Source organism: Ascidiella aspersa, chromosome 5 (assembly GCF_963924565.1).
Source record: "Ascidiella aspersa chromosome 5, kaAscAspe10.2, whole genome shotgun sequence".
In the NCBI taxonomy this organism is placed as follows: Eukaryota; Metazoa; Chordata; class Ascidiacea; order Phlebobranchia; family Ascidiidae; genus Ascidiella; species Ascidiella aspersa.
The window spans coordinates 26,622,867-26,638,078 of NC_139451.1; the positions used below are offsets into that span (position 1 = coordinate 26,622,867).

A 15,212-nucleotide genomic window follows, 5' to 3' on the forward strand; every position below is an offset into this window, starting at 1 on the left:
ATTCAAATCCGGACAACCGACTAGATACAGGCAGTTGTTTGTTGTTGCTTAATTTGATTGATTCGATTTGGAAATACCGTTCCTATACGTATCCTCCTCTCTTGGCTTCGTGCAGCAGGATGAAGAAAATCTGCCACTAAAAACATCACACAGCACAAAAAACAAAAGTTTGTTGCCAATTAAATACGTTCGTTTTTTGGGGTTTTCTTTCTGAGGTATTTTTCTTCATACATATCAAGTTTTGTGTTCTAACACTGTAGGCGTATAGGCGCACGAACGAAGCTTTGGCGTCACAATTCTCTTTACTTAACCTTTTATAAGCTTTACGTCAACAAAATACAAAAACGTCAATAGCATTAATGACACGGTAATTTTTAACAGACAAGTCGAATCAGTTAGTGACTTAGTCCAGGGTTTCCCAAACTGTGGTCCGCGACGACTGCACAGATGGTCCGTGGCGATATGACAAGACGTTAAAAAGTTACACATGCAGATTGTACAGCAGAGGTCGACAACCTACGGCCTGTAATTTTGAATGTAATTTATCCTTTGACAAACTAGACACGAGTCCATTTCTTATACATTTGGACTATTTTAACTATGTAAGTGCGAAAAATTTTCGCGCTTTGCGTTAACGATCTTTATACATCAGGTTTGTTTACGTTATTATGCAACTAGATTAGCGCATCTTGCGCTGTGGAAGACTGACTGCCAAGTGCCAAAGTGTGTCGCGTACAAACGGAAAACGGTCTCAAAAATATTGGACATACGTTTTTAATTTTTATTTTTGAAATGTAATAAAAATTTAAAAATTCCGGTATACCCCCCAAAAATTGAAATGTAATAAAAACTTGAAAATTCCGGTATACCCCCAAAAAATCGCGCTCGCTTCGCTCGCCAGGTGCGCCCCTAATTAAATACAGTACGTCAACAAACACTGAAATAGATTAACCATTACGGTAATCGCGTTTTCTCACAGTGGTTTCATTACACTTTTCAATGTGAATAACGACGTGTGAACTCGAATTTTCAACCTAACAAACGCTTTTTGTCCCGCTTTGCGCCAACACTTTACTGCCTCCTTAAAAGTAATTAAACACGATTTTGAGTGCCAAAACATATCCTAAGCCCGCCTGATTATAACAGTTGTTCTAACATTTTAACAACATAATTCGTAATTAACATTTTGTGCGTCCCGCAGAGACCTTTCTGAGTTTGGTTTTAGCCCGCTACTAGAAAAAGTTGGCCGACCCCTGTTGTACAGTATGTGTACTCTTACTGTACAACAGGGGTCGGCCAACTTTTTTTCAAAGATAATTAAATTGCCGCAGTTATTCACAACTTTTTGATTTCGAAAGCTTTTGCTATCCAGTATCGTAAATCCTACTTGTTGCGCTTTGAAATTACGATGAATTAATGATTTAAGCAGAGGGAAGCAATCTTATCCGTCCCACTGATGTTGTCAGTTTTGTAAATATCTAAAATTTGGTTTTATTTTTTTTTTGCTTTGTATGGCGGTCAGCGAAAAAACAGATTCACAAATAGTGGTCCGTGGTCCAAAAAAGATTGGGAAACCCTGACTTAGTCAATTAAGGATTTTTAAGCAAGCCAGTCTGGAAGAACAATAGCCTTACGACCTGGGCCATGCCGGGCCCGCCGACCTACCTATACCAATCGACACAGGTTCAGACGTGAACAGGTCTAGAAACAACCTTAACATGCATTGCTTTTAAACTGCACCACTTTTCATACTTTTAATAGCAATACATCATTAAAATTCTGAATACCGACTAGATGCAAGCATATGTTTGTTGTTGTTTAATTTGATTGATTACCGTTCTTATACGTATCCTCTTCTCGTGGCTTCGTGCAGAAGGCAGAAAAAAATTTGCCACTAAAAAACATCACAAACTGTGATATCGCATCATTGGTTGCGAAACCACAGTCATGACAGGGTGTATAATTTTGACTGTGTTTGCCTTATTTGCTGTTTCATCGTTTTATGACGGTAAGTGTATAGTAGTACTTCAATTTTATCAAAACTCCAGCAATTTTAAACGAAAGGTACGATCGCCGAACAAAATTCAATTGCTTTGCAAAATTCAATTGCTTTGGTTTTTATCAATTGCTTTGGAAATTTAATTATAGATTGTAACATTTGGTTTTAAGCGGTGTTCTATAAAGTCAATAACTTGTTTTATGCGCCCCTAAATCACTATTTGTAAATAAATAGACTTAAATATTTCGGACAAACGACTTGATTCGGACTTAAATGTGTTTGATTAATACTTTTTGGTGAAATTGCTTAACTTACCCATATTTCGTTCTGTAAAATAAGTTTTCCGTCAATACGTTACGTTTTGTGGTTGATTAACTAAAATTCATTCAGGATCGGTTGTATTTTAATATTAGCCACTTGACTTACTAGGATAGTGGCTTGTCTGGGAATTGACTAATATTTTTTCGCAATTGACTTGAGTTGGACCTCGGGTCTGTCTTTTTAAAAATGGTTTCAAAATGAATTTTTACAACGCTGGTTTGAAGATGAGCTTGTTGGTGCCCAAATAATATTAAGATTTTTAGTCCAATGGTTCTCAATATGGGGTTCGTTGTTCTTGAGTTTTAGGCGTAGGGCTACTTAGAACTTTCCTAGAAGACTTTTATTAAAAAATTATTGGACTGCTGATAATTTTATTTTTAGTTTGGTAGTTATTCTACTACCACATTGTTTGGTTTCATCTAACAATAATCAGCTTTTTAGGTTTTGACAGAAAAATATTGAACCCTCGTTTAATCAATTGTTTACAATTTACATAGAAACAGAAATCAATTTTTCCCCAATTTTTTGAACAGGAGTTCGCGGATTGAATTTGACAGAAGCAGTTGCTTCAACTACCAACACCAGTCTTTCAAAGCCCAACGTAACTCAGAAACCAGCACAGCATGACGCCTGCTACTATTTCAATCCCTGTTTGAACCAGGGAAAATGCATTTCAGAAAACTCGGTCAGGTGTGTGGCCGAAAAAAAATTAACATTCGCAGTATTTTTTAAGGCAACAAGTTGTGAGACAGGCTTTAAAACTTTTGTGCAACTCTCCCGGAATATGTTTTGTATATCGGCCTATAGGTGTAGAAAAGATAGCAAATACAATAATGAGATTTTATCAACAACAATAAACTCAAGTTGTAGTTAATTACTTCTAATAAATCCAACCAAATACAGAACACATCTATAGGCTTTTGTTCGGAAGTTAAGACCCATCATACAAACTTATGTGCAACATTTTAAGTAGCCACCATACTTTAGGTTAAAAGGTGATGTTATACTTTTATGTTTTCAAACCAAAAAAATGCGCATGTAGGTAAAATAACTTTTACGTTTTTATTTTTACAAATTTAAAATATTTTGAAATCACTTATTTACCCAGTGGAAATTGTAGTCTGATTTTAAGAGAGACGACAATACAACATACATTTCAGTTTGAAAGCGAACCATCAACAAACTTAAATTCTGCAAAACGGAAGTAACGAACGGCGTAACAAAAACGAAAGTTTGTTGACAATTCAACAAGTTCGCCTTTGTGGTTTTCTTTCTGAATATTTTTGTTTCTAAGATATCACGCTGTGTGTACAAACACCAGCGAAGCTTTAGCGACTCTCTTCACTTAACCGTTGGTAAGATTTACGTGAACAAAACACGAAAATGGCAAAAGCATGAATGACACGGTAATTTTTAACAGACAAAGCGAATTAGTAGATCAATAAAGGTTTTTAAGCAAGCCAGGCTAGAATAAGAGTAGCCTGCGGTAAGGTGTGACCTACTACCGGGACCGCCGACCTACATAATAGAAACAACCATAACACCATTGCTTGCATCCTATAAGAAAAAAACAAAATAATAGTTTTTAGAGATCTACAGTTCCAAGTGTACAGGTATGTGTATAAATCTTTCATCAGCCCAAAAGGTTTCGATTAGTCGAGAAATTTTCTGACAAAATAACAGGACAGAACTTAAAACTACCTGATGCCAAGTGGTAGTATCGGTAATCGTTTTTATACCACGGTGGTTTCAGCTGCGATCCGATATCAAATGGATATAACAATTTAAGCCATATTTAGAAATTTAATACACCTTAAAGATAAAAGTAAAAAAAAAATAGCTTTGCAAGTTTCTACTTCATATATTTTACTTCTTTGGGCATAGTAATGACGTAATTTGGTATCAGATCGCAGTAAATGTTATCCAAAACATCGGGTATTGGTCTCCGAATTAAATATCAAGTCGAACACCCCTAAAGTCAGGGACGCCGGAGCGATTTCAGGGCAAGGGGGGGGGCGACTTTTTTGGTAAGGGCAACATAGACCGCAGGCGAGCGTAGCGAGCCGAAATATTGGGGGGTCCGGGGGTGCTCCCCGGACCGCAAAAATTCGCTTCTCTCCGTATGCTCTGACGCGGCGTGCATTGACATACGTAAGCGCTCGTCGGCGTCGCGTCGGAAGGCGCATACGACACGATAACGACGGCGGTGTGCACTGGGCTTAATTGACTTAAAAAAGTTAAGTTATGCCATAGGCGTTGTCAGGATGTCTGTCTGAAGAACTTGGCAAAAAACGAAAATACCCATAAACAGTAACATTTTATTTTTTTCTGAAAGTTTGGATTAGGGGTCTAGGCCCCCACTTGGCTACACGCATTTTTTTATAAGAAAACCTCTATAAGAAACTGAGTACTCGGATTTCTCGAAAAGAACAATAGATTATTTTGTTCTATTGTTCTCTTAAACAATAGAAAATTTAAGAAACTTTTAGTACTCGGCTTGAGCCAAGTTTCTTATAAAAAAATGCGTGTACAATACTGCTTTATGATTTCCGTCGCATAATATTTAACGTTGTGAAAGCAATATATCATTTTTCATGTAAAGGGCACTTTTGCCCCCCCTTGCCCCCCTTAGCAAAGGGCAGGAGGAGCGCTTGCCCCCCCCCCCCCCCCCGCGCCCCTCCTCTCCGGCGTCCCTGCCTAAAGTCACAAGCAATGCAATTGAACCTACAACAACCAATCGATCTCATTTTATCGCAGCCGATCCTGTGCATGCGCCCCAGGGTACAAGGGCTCCCGCTGTCAATTCGTCGATTTCTGTGACGGAAAATCTTGTGGAGAGCACGGCGAATGTGTGTATGACAACACCGGGTACAAATGCAATTGTCGCGGCGGTGAGTTTGGCTTATTGCGGACGGATTTTTACTTTGTAGAAGGCGACAAAACCAAGTTGTCACGGAAATTAAAAAATGTCGATAGCTTAATTCCTTACCAATGTATTTACATAGGAATAGTGACTATAATCTTAGGCGATTACGGTGCTACAAAAAGTGATAAAAGGGTAAATATTGACTCGCGACTCGACTGAGTTAGTTTGTTTTCCTGGAGTCGGACTCGGGAATCGAGTAAGAACACGTAAAACTACCAGAGCCCTAAGTCCAAATCGCGCATGCGAATAAGCAAATTTAAAAAATAATATTGTCGCCAACAAATTGTAAAGGCGAAATAGCATAGGGTGGATATTTTCGAACCATTCATTGTGAGGGGACGAAATATGACATCCCTATGAGTGAATTGCTGAATATCCACCGTATTTATAGTTACGTAAATTGGCGGAGTACAGGCTGTAAAGTCAGAGTCGGACTCGGGACTCTACAAAGGTTTTTTAACAACTATCAATGGCTAATACTAAATCCCACAAACATGAGTTACTTTTATATCCCAGAGCAAAAGTACTCGTATTCGAGATTTATGGAAGAGATCAAGTAAAGCTTTGTACCATACATTTAGTTTTGAGAGCTACATATACATATATTAGCTATATATATCTTGAGTTGCCTGTGGTAAGTTTCTCCATTTTACTTAATAGCTTAGGAAAATTCGGGTATTCTCGCTAAAAACCTAAAAGCTATGTAGAATGACACACTGAATGTGTAAAATACGAAGCTCCTCGCCCGTAAATGGCGACAATGACTTCATATGGGAGCAAATATTTGCCTTATTTTGTGGCGAAATACATTTCTCTTTAAAGTGACTAGAAATTATTAATGAACGACTTTGACTAAGACTGGAAGGTCTAAAAGATATCAGCTATATAGAGTTCATTATTTTTGCAGATTATGTCGGCAAGCAGTGTGATGTGGTCGACCCTTGTCTGGTAACTAAATGTCTCAATGGAGGTGTTTGTAAGGTTGACTCGACCAAGGCGAAATGTGAATGCCCGGATTTGTATGTGGGAAAGCATTGCGAGATACAATGCCGACCAACCACTGTAAGTATCGCCTTGTGGACATAGAGGACTACTACTGATAAGGTTTTTACCAGGGATTTTTAAACTGGGGTATGTGAAGGGTTAGCGAAGTGGGCCGAAACACTCAAAGGGAGAAATTTTTTTTCATTCATTTAATATCAAACTGATTTAGACAGACATTTTTTTGCTCGGTTTTGCCGTTACAGACACACATTATTTTATTCCCATTTCCTAATCTATTTTTCTCAACGATATTAACCTTATTTTTGCCTTTTTTTTCAGTTACAGTGGCCTGAATGTGTCGGGATACTTATTCCGCACTCAGTATACAGTGTTATCGTGGTGCAACTGCACCGCGCCGTCGCAAACTATATTTTCGTCAATTTTCGCTTCGCGCAATGTTGATTTCCGTTCTTAGAAAATATTTAAGCCCAAAGCGCCGTAAAAACTTTGGTTTCCATAACTCACATTACTACAATTCATAATTGTTACATATAAAGCAACTTTATTGCGCTATAAATGGCGATTTACCTAATTACATTGAAAAGCATAGTTTTAAATAACTTTTGCATAATTTGCCAATTTTAGAAACTGAGTGGCTTTTCGCACTATTTGTGTGATGTTTCTAATGTTCATCATTGCGCCCACTAAACAAATTACCCGGAGAGGGGGCGGGTTTCGATATGTTGTGACGAGGGTAAAAAACTAAAACAAAAAAATCTCATCCGCCCAGTGTTTTTTTAAGGTGTTTTTTCAAATTTCTCCAGCGGTTTCCCAAAATCTGGACTTTAAGCAAATAGACCCTGCATCCGCCTATAGTTACTTCACGGGGTATAATTTTTTTTTGTCTTAATTTAAACGTAATTACGACTGGGCAGAATGAATAACGTTTTCTTTTTCAGACTTGTTACAACCGCGGAACAGGATGCGTAATACGTTCTAATCTAACAATCGATTGTGAATGCAACTACAACCTTCCACGTGGAAAATCCACATGTGTGATGGAAGATGGTGAGTTAAAAGACTATTCTCGTTTTAATTATTCGAAAACCACAACAAATAAATGGTGAATATTTCAATATAAACTGCAAAGATAGTGGGCGGCCATTTGTTTTATTATACAGCAGTGATTTGTGTTGGGTATATATAATCGTTGTTTGAAAATATATACCAGGCCTATGCTATTTATATTGCAAAATACTAGCTGTTAGTTAGATTATTAAAAGGACATTGTTTTACAGGCACACGACGTGAATATTTGCACAGTTTGAAAATATAAATATGCACAAATTTAAACAAAATATTTTGTATTTTACAACAAGACGATGGGCTGCAAAGGAAGCAATTATTGAAAAGCACTGGCTATTACCTTGTTTTTTAAAATAATTGTCCAACAGTGCGTTTGGGTGTTGATGGGTGGTGTCCTGGTATAAACTCATCGATTTTAAAGAATCTTTGTAAATGTCCGTGTTGGTCTAACTCTAAATAAGGCAATCAGGTGGCCCTTTATACTAAAACAATGTATAAAAGTTTTTCTACTTTGACCTGATGAAGCACGGTTGTGCGAAAGCTTGTCGAGAATTTAAACAATTTGTCTTCATATAGTGCCACCTGGTTACCCTGTGTTTCGTTTTTCATCATTGGTTTAATATGTTTTTAATTTGTTTTTAATAGAACTGGAAAACGAATGCGAAACCTTAGGGAATCCGTGTAACGGAGGAACCTGCATCGATTTGCGAAAAGGATTCAAGTGTCGTTGTTATGGCTCAAGAAGTGGTCCCAGATGCAAGATACACAACCCATGTCGTGGATTAAGACCTGTACTTAAATTAATGAAATAAAAAGCTATTGTAGGACAAGAACTGTGTATCAAAATAGAACACACAATTGGATCAATAAACCAGATTTACTGTAATTAAATGGAAAAGGGCATGGAGCGATTGGGGGCTGATGTCTTTGTTTTGTTATGGTGAAGTTTTTCGTTGAATTGGGTTTAGAATTAGGTTGGACGTTGTTTAAATTGTATTGTGGTGCTTGAGGTGTTATTCTGACAGGTATAGATCTTATTCCAACATATACTTGTCAATTTATTTTAAGCCCTATTCTGGAAGTAGTTTTAATTCGACATTGCCGTGAGTATTTTTAAAGGTATAAAAGGCCGCGAATGTGATAGGAACGATTTTAAGAGCAACCCACTAAGTTAGGAGATTTTATGTAAGCGATAAAAACGATCAACAGGCCGACTGTATATAAGTTTGTCGCATAATGTCCTTCGTCTTTTTTTAGGCGTGCAGTAATCATGGCACTTGCAGTAGAGTCAGCAACCACGAGTACCGCTGCACTTGCAACTTCGGTTACGACGGAAAAGACTGCCAATACAGAAATCGGGACACCACTGCAGCAGGTTTTCCGAAAACGCATTTGTTTTAATGTGCAGACATAATTTAATGAACTAAAAAGTGCATGTTTCAGGATTCAACCAGGGGTGGACCTATAGGTTTTTGTTTTGGAGGGAAATTAAAGTTTTCAGAGATGACGACACAGCGTACGTCAGTGGTCGGCAAACTTTATTGTTGAGGCCCAAAATACTTTTTCCAGGCTATTAAAGGCCCACTAGAAAAACAGGGGAGAATCCAGGATTATTTGGGGGGTTGGAATGCAAGATTTTAGAAAATCGTCACAAAGTTATGTCATAAAAATTTACCTTTAAACCACCAGCTGACTTGAGCAAACTCGTGCGCAAATATGCAGCTAAAGCATAGTGTAATCTTTGGTATTTTCATACTTAAAATTGGCTGATATTATAGTTTAGAGCAATGCTCCGCAACGGGCGTGCCGCGACGTTCCCGGTGGTGTTTTCTTGCGTTTTTTGCGGTGGTTTTCTGCGTTTGTTATTGTAGTTTGGGCAGTATAATTAAACAAAAATGGTATATTAAGGTAGGCATTCTAACCGTATAGAATAATCAGGTGTAGGCCTAACTTAGAAACTTTCCTTAATTTAAAACTAAATCCTTTGTTATGTCAATCGCCGGAAGTCGAATTGAAAACAGTTTTTTAACTCACTCAACTAACAGGAGTATAAATATACAGCAATTGTTTTCTAGTCACAATAGAAAAAGATCTAAAATCGTCTACCTAAACATGTCGAAATTTGTACATGGGCAATTAGGCCTATAATTGGACATTCATGGGAATTTGGCCTATAAATATACAACATAGTCTAAAAATGTAATAGAGGGCTATTGGATGATCAGGGTTTATCAATCTGGCATTGGATGTTTTGGTATCGACGTTTTGGCGCTTTTAAGAGGTTATGGCGTCGTTGGCGCGTCGCTGTTTAAGCATCGGGTCGTTTTCCCTGTTTGGGGTTAGAGGTGGATAGCTTCATGGTTGGGGTTAGAAAATAAGTTAGGGTTGGAATTATTAGAAAGATAGTGATGAATTTAAGGGTGGGGTTTGAGGTTAGGTAAAATGTTGTTATAGGCCTTGTTCTAGACGTTTAGGTCTTATTCAGATCGGTTTAGATTTAGAACGTATTGTGATTTAGACGTTATTACGACTATGAAATATTAGTCCTATTTTGGTCTTATTCCGAAATGTGTTTTATTTTGACGTTGATGTTGTTTCAATTTCGGTCTTATGGCTGAAGTTCCTTTAGTCGTCTTAAGATATTTTAGGAAGATCGTGAAATAAGAAGATAAGATAGCTTAAAACGTCTAATTGTTTGCGCCTTCGACACGTGTAATCATAAATTGCTCATTTTTATCTAGGTAGCCTAGGATATTTGCATACGTGGTTTATTGTCGATGGACATATATTTCGTAGCAGTGCCGCCGAATTTTTTAGCACTGTCGTTGTGCTGCAAGTTAAAAAAGGTGCCCAGCACTGGTTTAGAAGGGCCATTGTCTTTGAGACCCTGTCACTGCAGGCTAGTTTTTTCTAACCTGCCTTGCTTTAATTTTCACAGACTGTTGATATTTTCTACAGCTTACCGCTCACATTTTCAGGTCCTCCTTGCAGAGCGTTTTGTACCTCGACCGGCATGCGGGTGACATGTTATGCAGGCAAGCTACCAACCGTTGTGCGTTCCGCGACGCTTCACGCAAGGATTGCAGAACCGCGCTCCAATTGCACGTGCACCTTTCCGCCGGAGATCGAGAGCTACCGGGTTCGCGCATCAAGGTATTCCTCGGATAGTCGATGGGATAGCTCTTGGGGCTACTACCGATTGAAGAAAAGAGAAAAACAATGCGTCCTGCCGTTTAGTGAATGCGGAACAAAGATGCAGGTATGATCAACGAAGCGTTATCGAATATAACAAAAAATACAGCTATGTTCATTTTCTCTTTCTCTCTTCTATTCTTTTTCTCGTCTTCGTCTCTTTTTTACCTTATCGCTCTTCTCTTTCTCTCTCTCTTTCTCTTTTTTCCGTTTGGTCAGCCAATATGAGTTTAATGACCTTCCTTTTTACATGATATTAAATCACCTTATAGTTTGTACTTGTTACTGGATGATTTACCTTTACAAAAATATTTAACAACGACAGGTCAAAAGTGGAGAAATCGTTTACCACAATGTCTTGTCATTGCACGAATTCGCATTGAAGCAACGTACACCGGACACATGGGAGCAAGATAGCCTTATAACAAGAAAGCGACCAAAATTTGAGGTAGGAGTCTGGGAATTTATGTAGATTCAAGCAAAAGAAGTAATTGTGGATGCTAACTTTATTTATATATTTAATTCGTGATCCGCGTTACAATTTCATAAATTGACCCGCCATTCCTATATGTTCCACGCCCCTGATTTAAATGACACTTTGTGGTTAATGCTACACTCGGTGAGTTTCATATTTGAGTGACCAGCCATCATTCAAATTCTTGCAATAGTATTTTTTTCGTTTCAAGACCGGTATAAAGTGTATAATGCTTTCGAATGTACGAATTTTGTAAAAGACACCTAAGATAATATTTTATGTGATTAAAATTTTTGTTGATTGTTTTGAATGATACCAAAGATCCAAGTGGAGTGCAAAGTTCTTACTCATCTGAAAAGTTGGTGGAATCAAATTGACAACAAGGATATGGAGACAACAAACAACACAGAGATATTTGCCAATTCTTCAGTTGGAAACTTTTCAATGGTCACCAAATATTTCAGGTAAAGTAATAAACGTTTAATAAGCGCAAAAAACCTCAGCGCTGCGTTATATCCTTTTCGCTTATCAAATGATGTTATCACAACTGGAGGCTATCGAGGTTACTGCAATTAACCAAATGAATAACGATGATTATGCTACCTGATTCCAATAATAGTAATTTGTTAATGTCTAGCAGCAAACCTTAAGCATGCGCAAAGTGTTTGTTGTAGCTTACTTAAACGTATGCTTTTTAATTTTTTTGGTATACTTTTCATGTGTCTACAGAAGTATGTTCATTTAAAATTTACTGTGAGTTAAATTCGCTGTAAAAAGCAAATTGAACCTAAACTAATATTTTGTAAGTGCTATGCTGTTGAGTGCTTCGGATGTAGGCTACATGTAGAAAACTTAAAATACATTTCAACAAAAATAGATTTGCAGAATAAACCGAAACTTTTCAAAGGTCACAAAATATTTCAGGTAAAGTAGTAAGCTTTTAAGATCATGTGCAAAGAAAACCTAAGCGAAAGCTGTCTGTACATCATTTGCTTATCGAATGCTGTTATCATAATTGGAGGCTATCTAGGGTTACTGTAATTAACTTTGTAATGAATAACGTTGATCATGTTTGCCAGGTTGAATTCAACAAGTAAAATCCTGCAGCCGATAACAGATTTCCTTATTGGTGAAAGAATCTATGTGCTGGTAAGTTTTAAACACGTGTTGTGTTTTTTATTTTGTAAGCGATAACAAAATATTACAAAACTGCCAAAAAAAAATTATGAACGAGTCCCTTGTTAAAGGACAAGTTACTTTGAAAATTAAATTTTCATATTTCTTGTAACACCCCAAAAAAACTAACCATTGGCTGTCCATTTAGTAGTGGTAAAAGTATTTGTAGATGAACTCTGGTTGCGCGCAAATAATTTTGATCATTTGTTTTGTTTAAAAACTCTTTTTGATACTGTATTAAAGAATTCCCAAAATGCAAAACCAATATGGAGTATAGTTACTCTTTAAAAACTGTCTGGTTACATCGTTTGCATTCAAACCAAAAAAGATGGATCCTTCTCGCAATATTACCTTTAACAAAACGAGCCCACGTAAAGCCTTAAAATTTGGACAACTATTCAATTACAATTCGCTTAAACACCTTCTTATCAAAAACGGCAAAAATCAACTAACCTAAGTAATTTTTTAATGAACCCTAAAAGTATTAAATTTTTGGGTTGAGAAATACATGGCCGGCCTGTTTTTTTTAGGTGAGAATGTCGTCTGATTACAACAAAAACGCTGAGCTAAAGGGACAAGAGCTTACACTCAGGAACTGCTACGCGACAGCATCTAAGAACAAACAGCACGAGCCGCTGTATTATTTGCTCGAAAATGGGTAAATCGAAAACCAGGCCCAACCACGAGCCAACAGCTTTTAGACTAATAAAATACGAAAACTTTCAGATTAAAAAGTTCGGACGGTTTCCTAACAACGTTCGAACATGAAATAATTATTTGTTACTGATAATAGCGTAAAAAAATTATGAAACTTGTTTTAAACGTTAAAATAAATGTACACTTACAAAATGTCATATTTAATAAAGCATTTTATAGTTTTTATTTGTCACAATAAACATGAGATTATAAATTGCTCTTGTCTCCGATTTGTGAATAATTGTTTTAATTCCAATTTACCGTTTTTAATTCCAACTCATGAATAAAAATTAATTTATACAAAATATATAATTCAACGTTGACCCAATGGAACTTGTTTTTTTTTTCAGATGCGTGAAAGACCAAACATTTAGATATGAGAACGACTTGCTACAGGAACAAAACAACTCTACATTCACTGATTTTGATTTTAAGACTTTGATCAGTTTCGAAGCATTTAGGTTTAAAGACGACTTATCAAAGGTACAATATCACAATTTCCGTGTAACCTAAAGTATAATAGAAATACATAGCATATCATATCGCACAGTAGTATAATATAATACAGATAGAAATTCAATATTGTTTTAAAAGCTTTTAAACCATTATAGATTTATTTGGGTCTCAATCAAGACTTTCTGCTGAAAAATAAACCGAAGGGTCAATAAAGGTACGATGTGAAAAAAAGATTTTAAACTTAATTTTTCTTTTTGGCGGTATTTAGGTCTTTATTCAGGTCGAAGCCGACATATGTTCCAAGACTTCGAACTGTAATTCCTGCAATGATGCTAAAGGCTCAGCAAGAAACAAAAGAAATGCTGAGCTTGGGCTTAAAAAGCCTTATGCTGGTGGTTCACATTTTAGCGCCGAAGTTAATGAAAGAATTGGAGTTGTGGGTTTGATTCAATAAAATGCTATCCAGTAAAACTAATCCAGAACTATATTTATTCCACTACTATATTCACTGCAATATCATCAGAAATATCAATTATAAGTTTCATCACAATTTGACTTATCAGAGTTTGTGTTTTTTAAACTGGGCTCTTATTGTTACTGTTAAAAAAAAAGTATACCATTTTTATAATTCAACGCGTGGCTTTGTGTTATATCGTTATCGAAATTGACGTGTTCTTTGTTATTCTGCGACTGTCGTTACAAAAAGTATAAAAGTAATTTAATAATACAAACCATCTCCACAAGTAATTCGATTACTTCGCAAGAAGAAGACAGTGTGCGATTTAGCACAGCATAGGAATACATGTAAATTTTGTTTTCATTTTAAATTTGGTTGTTTTGATTATTTTGATAACAATAAGAAACAAAGTCAAGTGGACGTAAGGAAGTAAATCATCACGACGATCATTTTAGAAACATGAATTTCTAAATTATATAAAAGCAAACTATGAGAGGGCGACTTCTGAGAAAAACATAAGATACCTACGCGAGAAGGACCTAAAAGACAAAAAATATAACTTAAGCATATAACATGCAAGAAGAACCCACTTTAAATATATTTTGTTAAAAAGAATGGTCTCAGCATCACAGACTGTTTATATTAACTTAACATTTTTTTCATATAACATAAATCCCATTTCCAAACCTTTAAACCTTTTCAAAACAACAAAAACATGCGCCCCAAACAAATGTGATTTTTGTATTAGTGTATACCAACGGTCAAAACCTTTCATCACAAAAACAGGAAGACAAACGTATTTGTTTTATTCGACGCCTGTTTATCTTCAGTGGAAGTATGTCCCGTAATTCCAATCCAGCCATGCTGTATTTATAGCTATCACAAAATCATTGCCCTATCATCATAACCATCAATAAAAAGCATCATTACGACTTTACTTATTAGAGTTTGTGTCCAGTATACCTGACAAAGCTTAGGGGAAAACTAATAGCACCACTTTCATAGATTTAAGTGCGGCGACGTGTTCTTGGGTTATTCGTTGACTGTATGACAACGACATGTCATTCCGTCACTATATCACCATCACCTTTACGTTATAATAAAATATGAAAAACATCTGAAATTAAATAATTTTAAAGTGTTCAAAGTTGCAGTAAGAAGTTTACAATTTACAACACCACAGAAATACATGTAAGTTTTGTTTGTAAATTTTTAATTGTAATAAGCAAAAAAGGCAAGAGTTTTTTTAAATAAACCATCACAGAAATACTTGTAAATTTCGTTTGTAAATTTTTAATTGTAATAAGCGAAAAAGTCAAAGGTTTTTTAAGTAAACAATCACAAAATTTAGTTTGCAAATTTTTAATTGTTATAAGCGAAATAATCAAAGGTTTTTTAAGTAAACCAACACAGAAATCGTTGTTAATTTTTAAATGTAATAAGC

The 15,212-nt window shown here is 36.2% G+C and overlaps 2 protein-coding genes across 2 annotated transcripts; both read left to right on the plus strand.

Moving 5' to 3' along the window:
* Positions 1 to 1,929: 1,929 nt before the first annotated feature.
* Positions 1,930 to 10,581, plus strand: LOC146145677 (protein lin-12-like). Its single transcript, XM_083390649.1, has 8 exons — positions 1,930 to 2,008; positions 2,854 to 3,010; positions 5,078 to 5,211; positions 6,154 to 6,308; positions 7,190 to 7,298; positions 7,962 to 8,107; positions 8,574 to 8,691; positions 10,295 to 10,581. The coding sequence occupies exons 1-8, from the start codon at positions 1,948 to 1,950 to the stop codon at positions 10,579 to 10,581; spliced, it is 1,167 nt and encodes a 388-aa protein (XP_083246775.1). The 5' UTR covers positions 1,930 to 1,947.
* Positions 10,582 to 11,382: 801 nt separating this feature from the next.
* On the plus strand, positions 11,383 to 13,867 carry LOC146145678 (uncharacterized). Its single transcript, XM_083390378.1, has 5 exons — positions 11,383 to 11,447; positions 12,063 to 12,132; positions 12,690 to 12,817; positions 13,206 to 13,338; positions 13,580 to 13,867. The coding sequence occupies exons 1-5, from the start codon at positions 11,428 to 11,430 to the stop codon at positions 13,763 to 13,765; spliced, it is 537 nt and encodes a 178-aa protein (XP_083246504.1). The 5' UTR covers positions 11,383 to 11,427; the 3' UTR covers positions 13,766 to 13,867.
* Positions 13,868 to 15,212: the final 1,345 nt, after the last annotated feature.

Excerpts from the sequence above, each read along its gene's own strand:
- LOC146145678 (XM_083390378.1), top strand. The coding sequence starts at position 11,428 with ATGGTCACCAAATATTTCAG. Across the intron at positions 12,133-12,689 it reads GTGAAAGAATCTATGTGCTG|GTGAGAATGTCGTCTGATTA; the intron begins GTAAGTTTTAAA and ends TGTTTTTTTTAG. Across the intron at positions 12,818-13,205 it reads TATTATTTGCTCGAAAATGG|ATGCGTGAAAGACCAAACAT; the intron begins GTAAATCGAAAA and ends TTTTTTTTTCAG.
- LOC146145677 (XM_083390649.1), top strand. The coding sequence starts at position 1,948 with ATGACAGGGTGTATAATTTTGACTGTGTTTGCCTTATTTGCTGTTTCA. Across the intron at positions 6,309-7,189 it reads TACAATGCCGACCAACCACT|ACTTGTTACAACCGCGGAAC; the intron begins GTAAGTATCGCC and ends TTTCTTTTTCAG. Across the intron at positions 8,692-10,294 it reads TCGGGACACCACTGCAGCAG|GTCCTCCTTGCAGAGCGTTT; the intron begins GTTTTCCGAAAA and ends TCACATTTTCAG.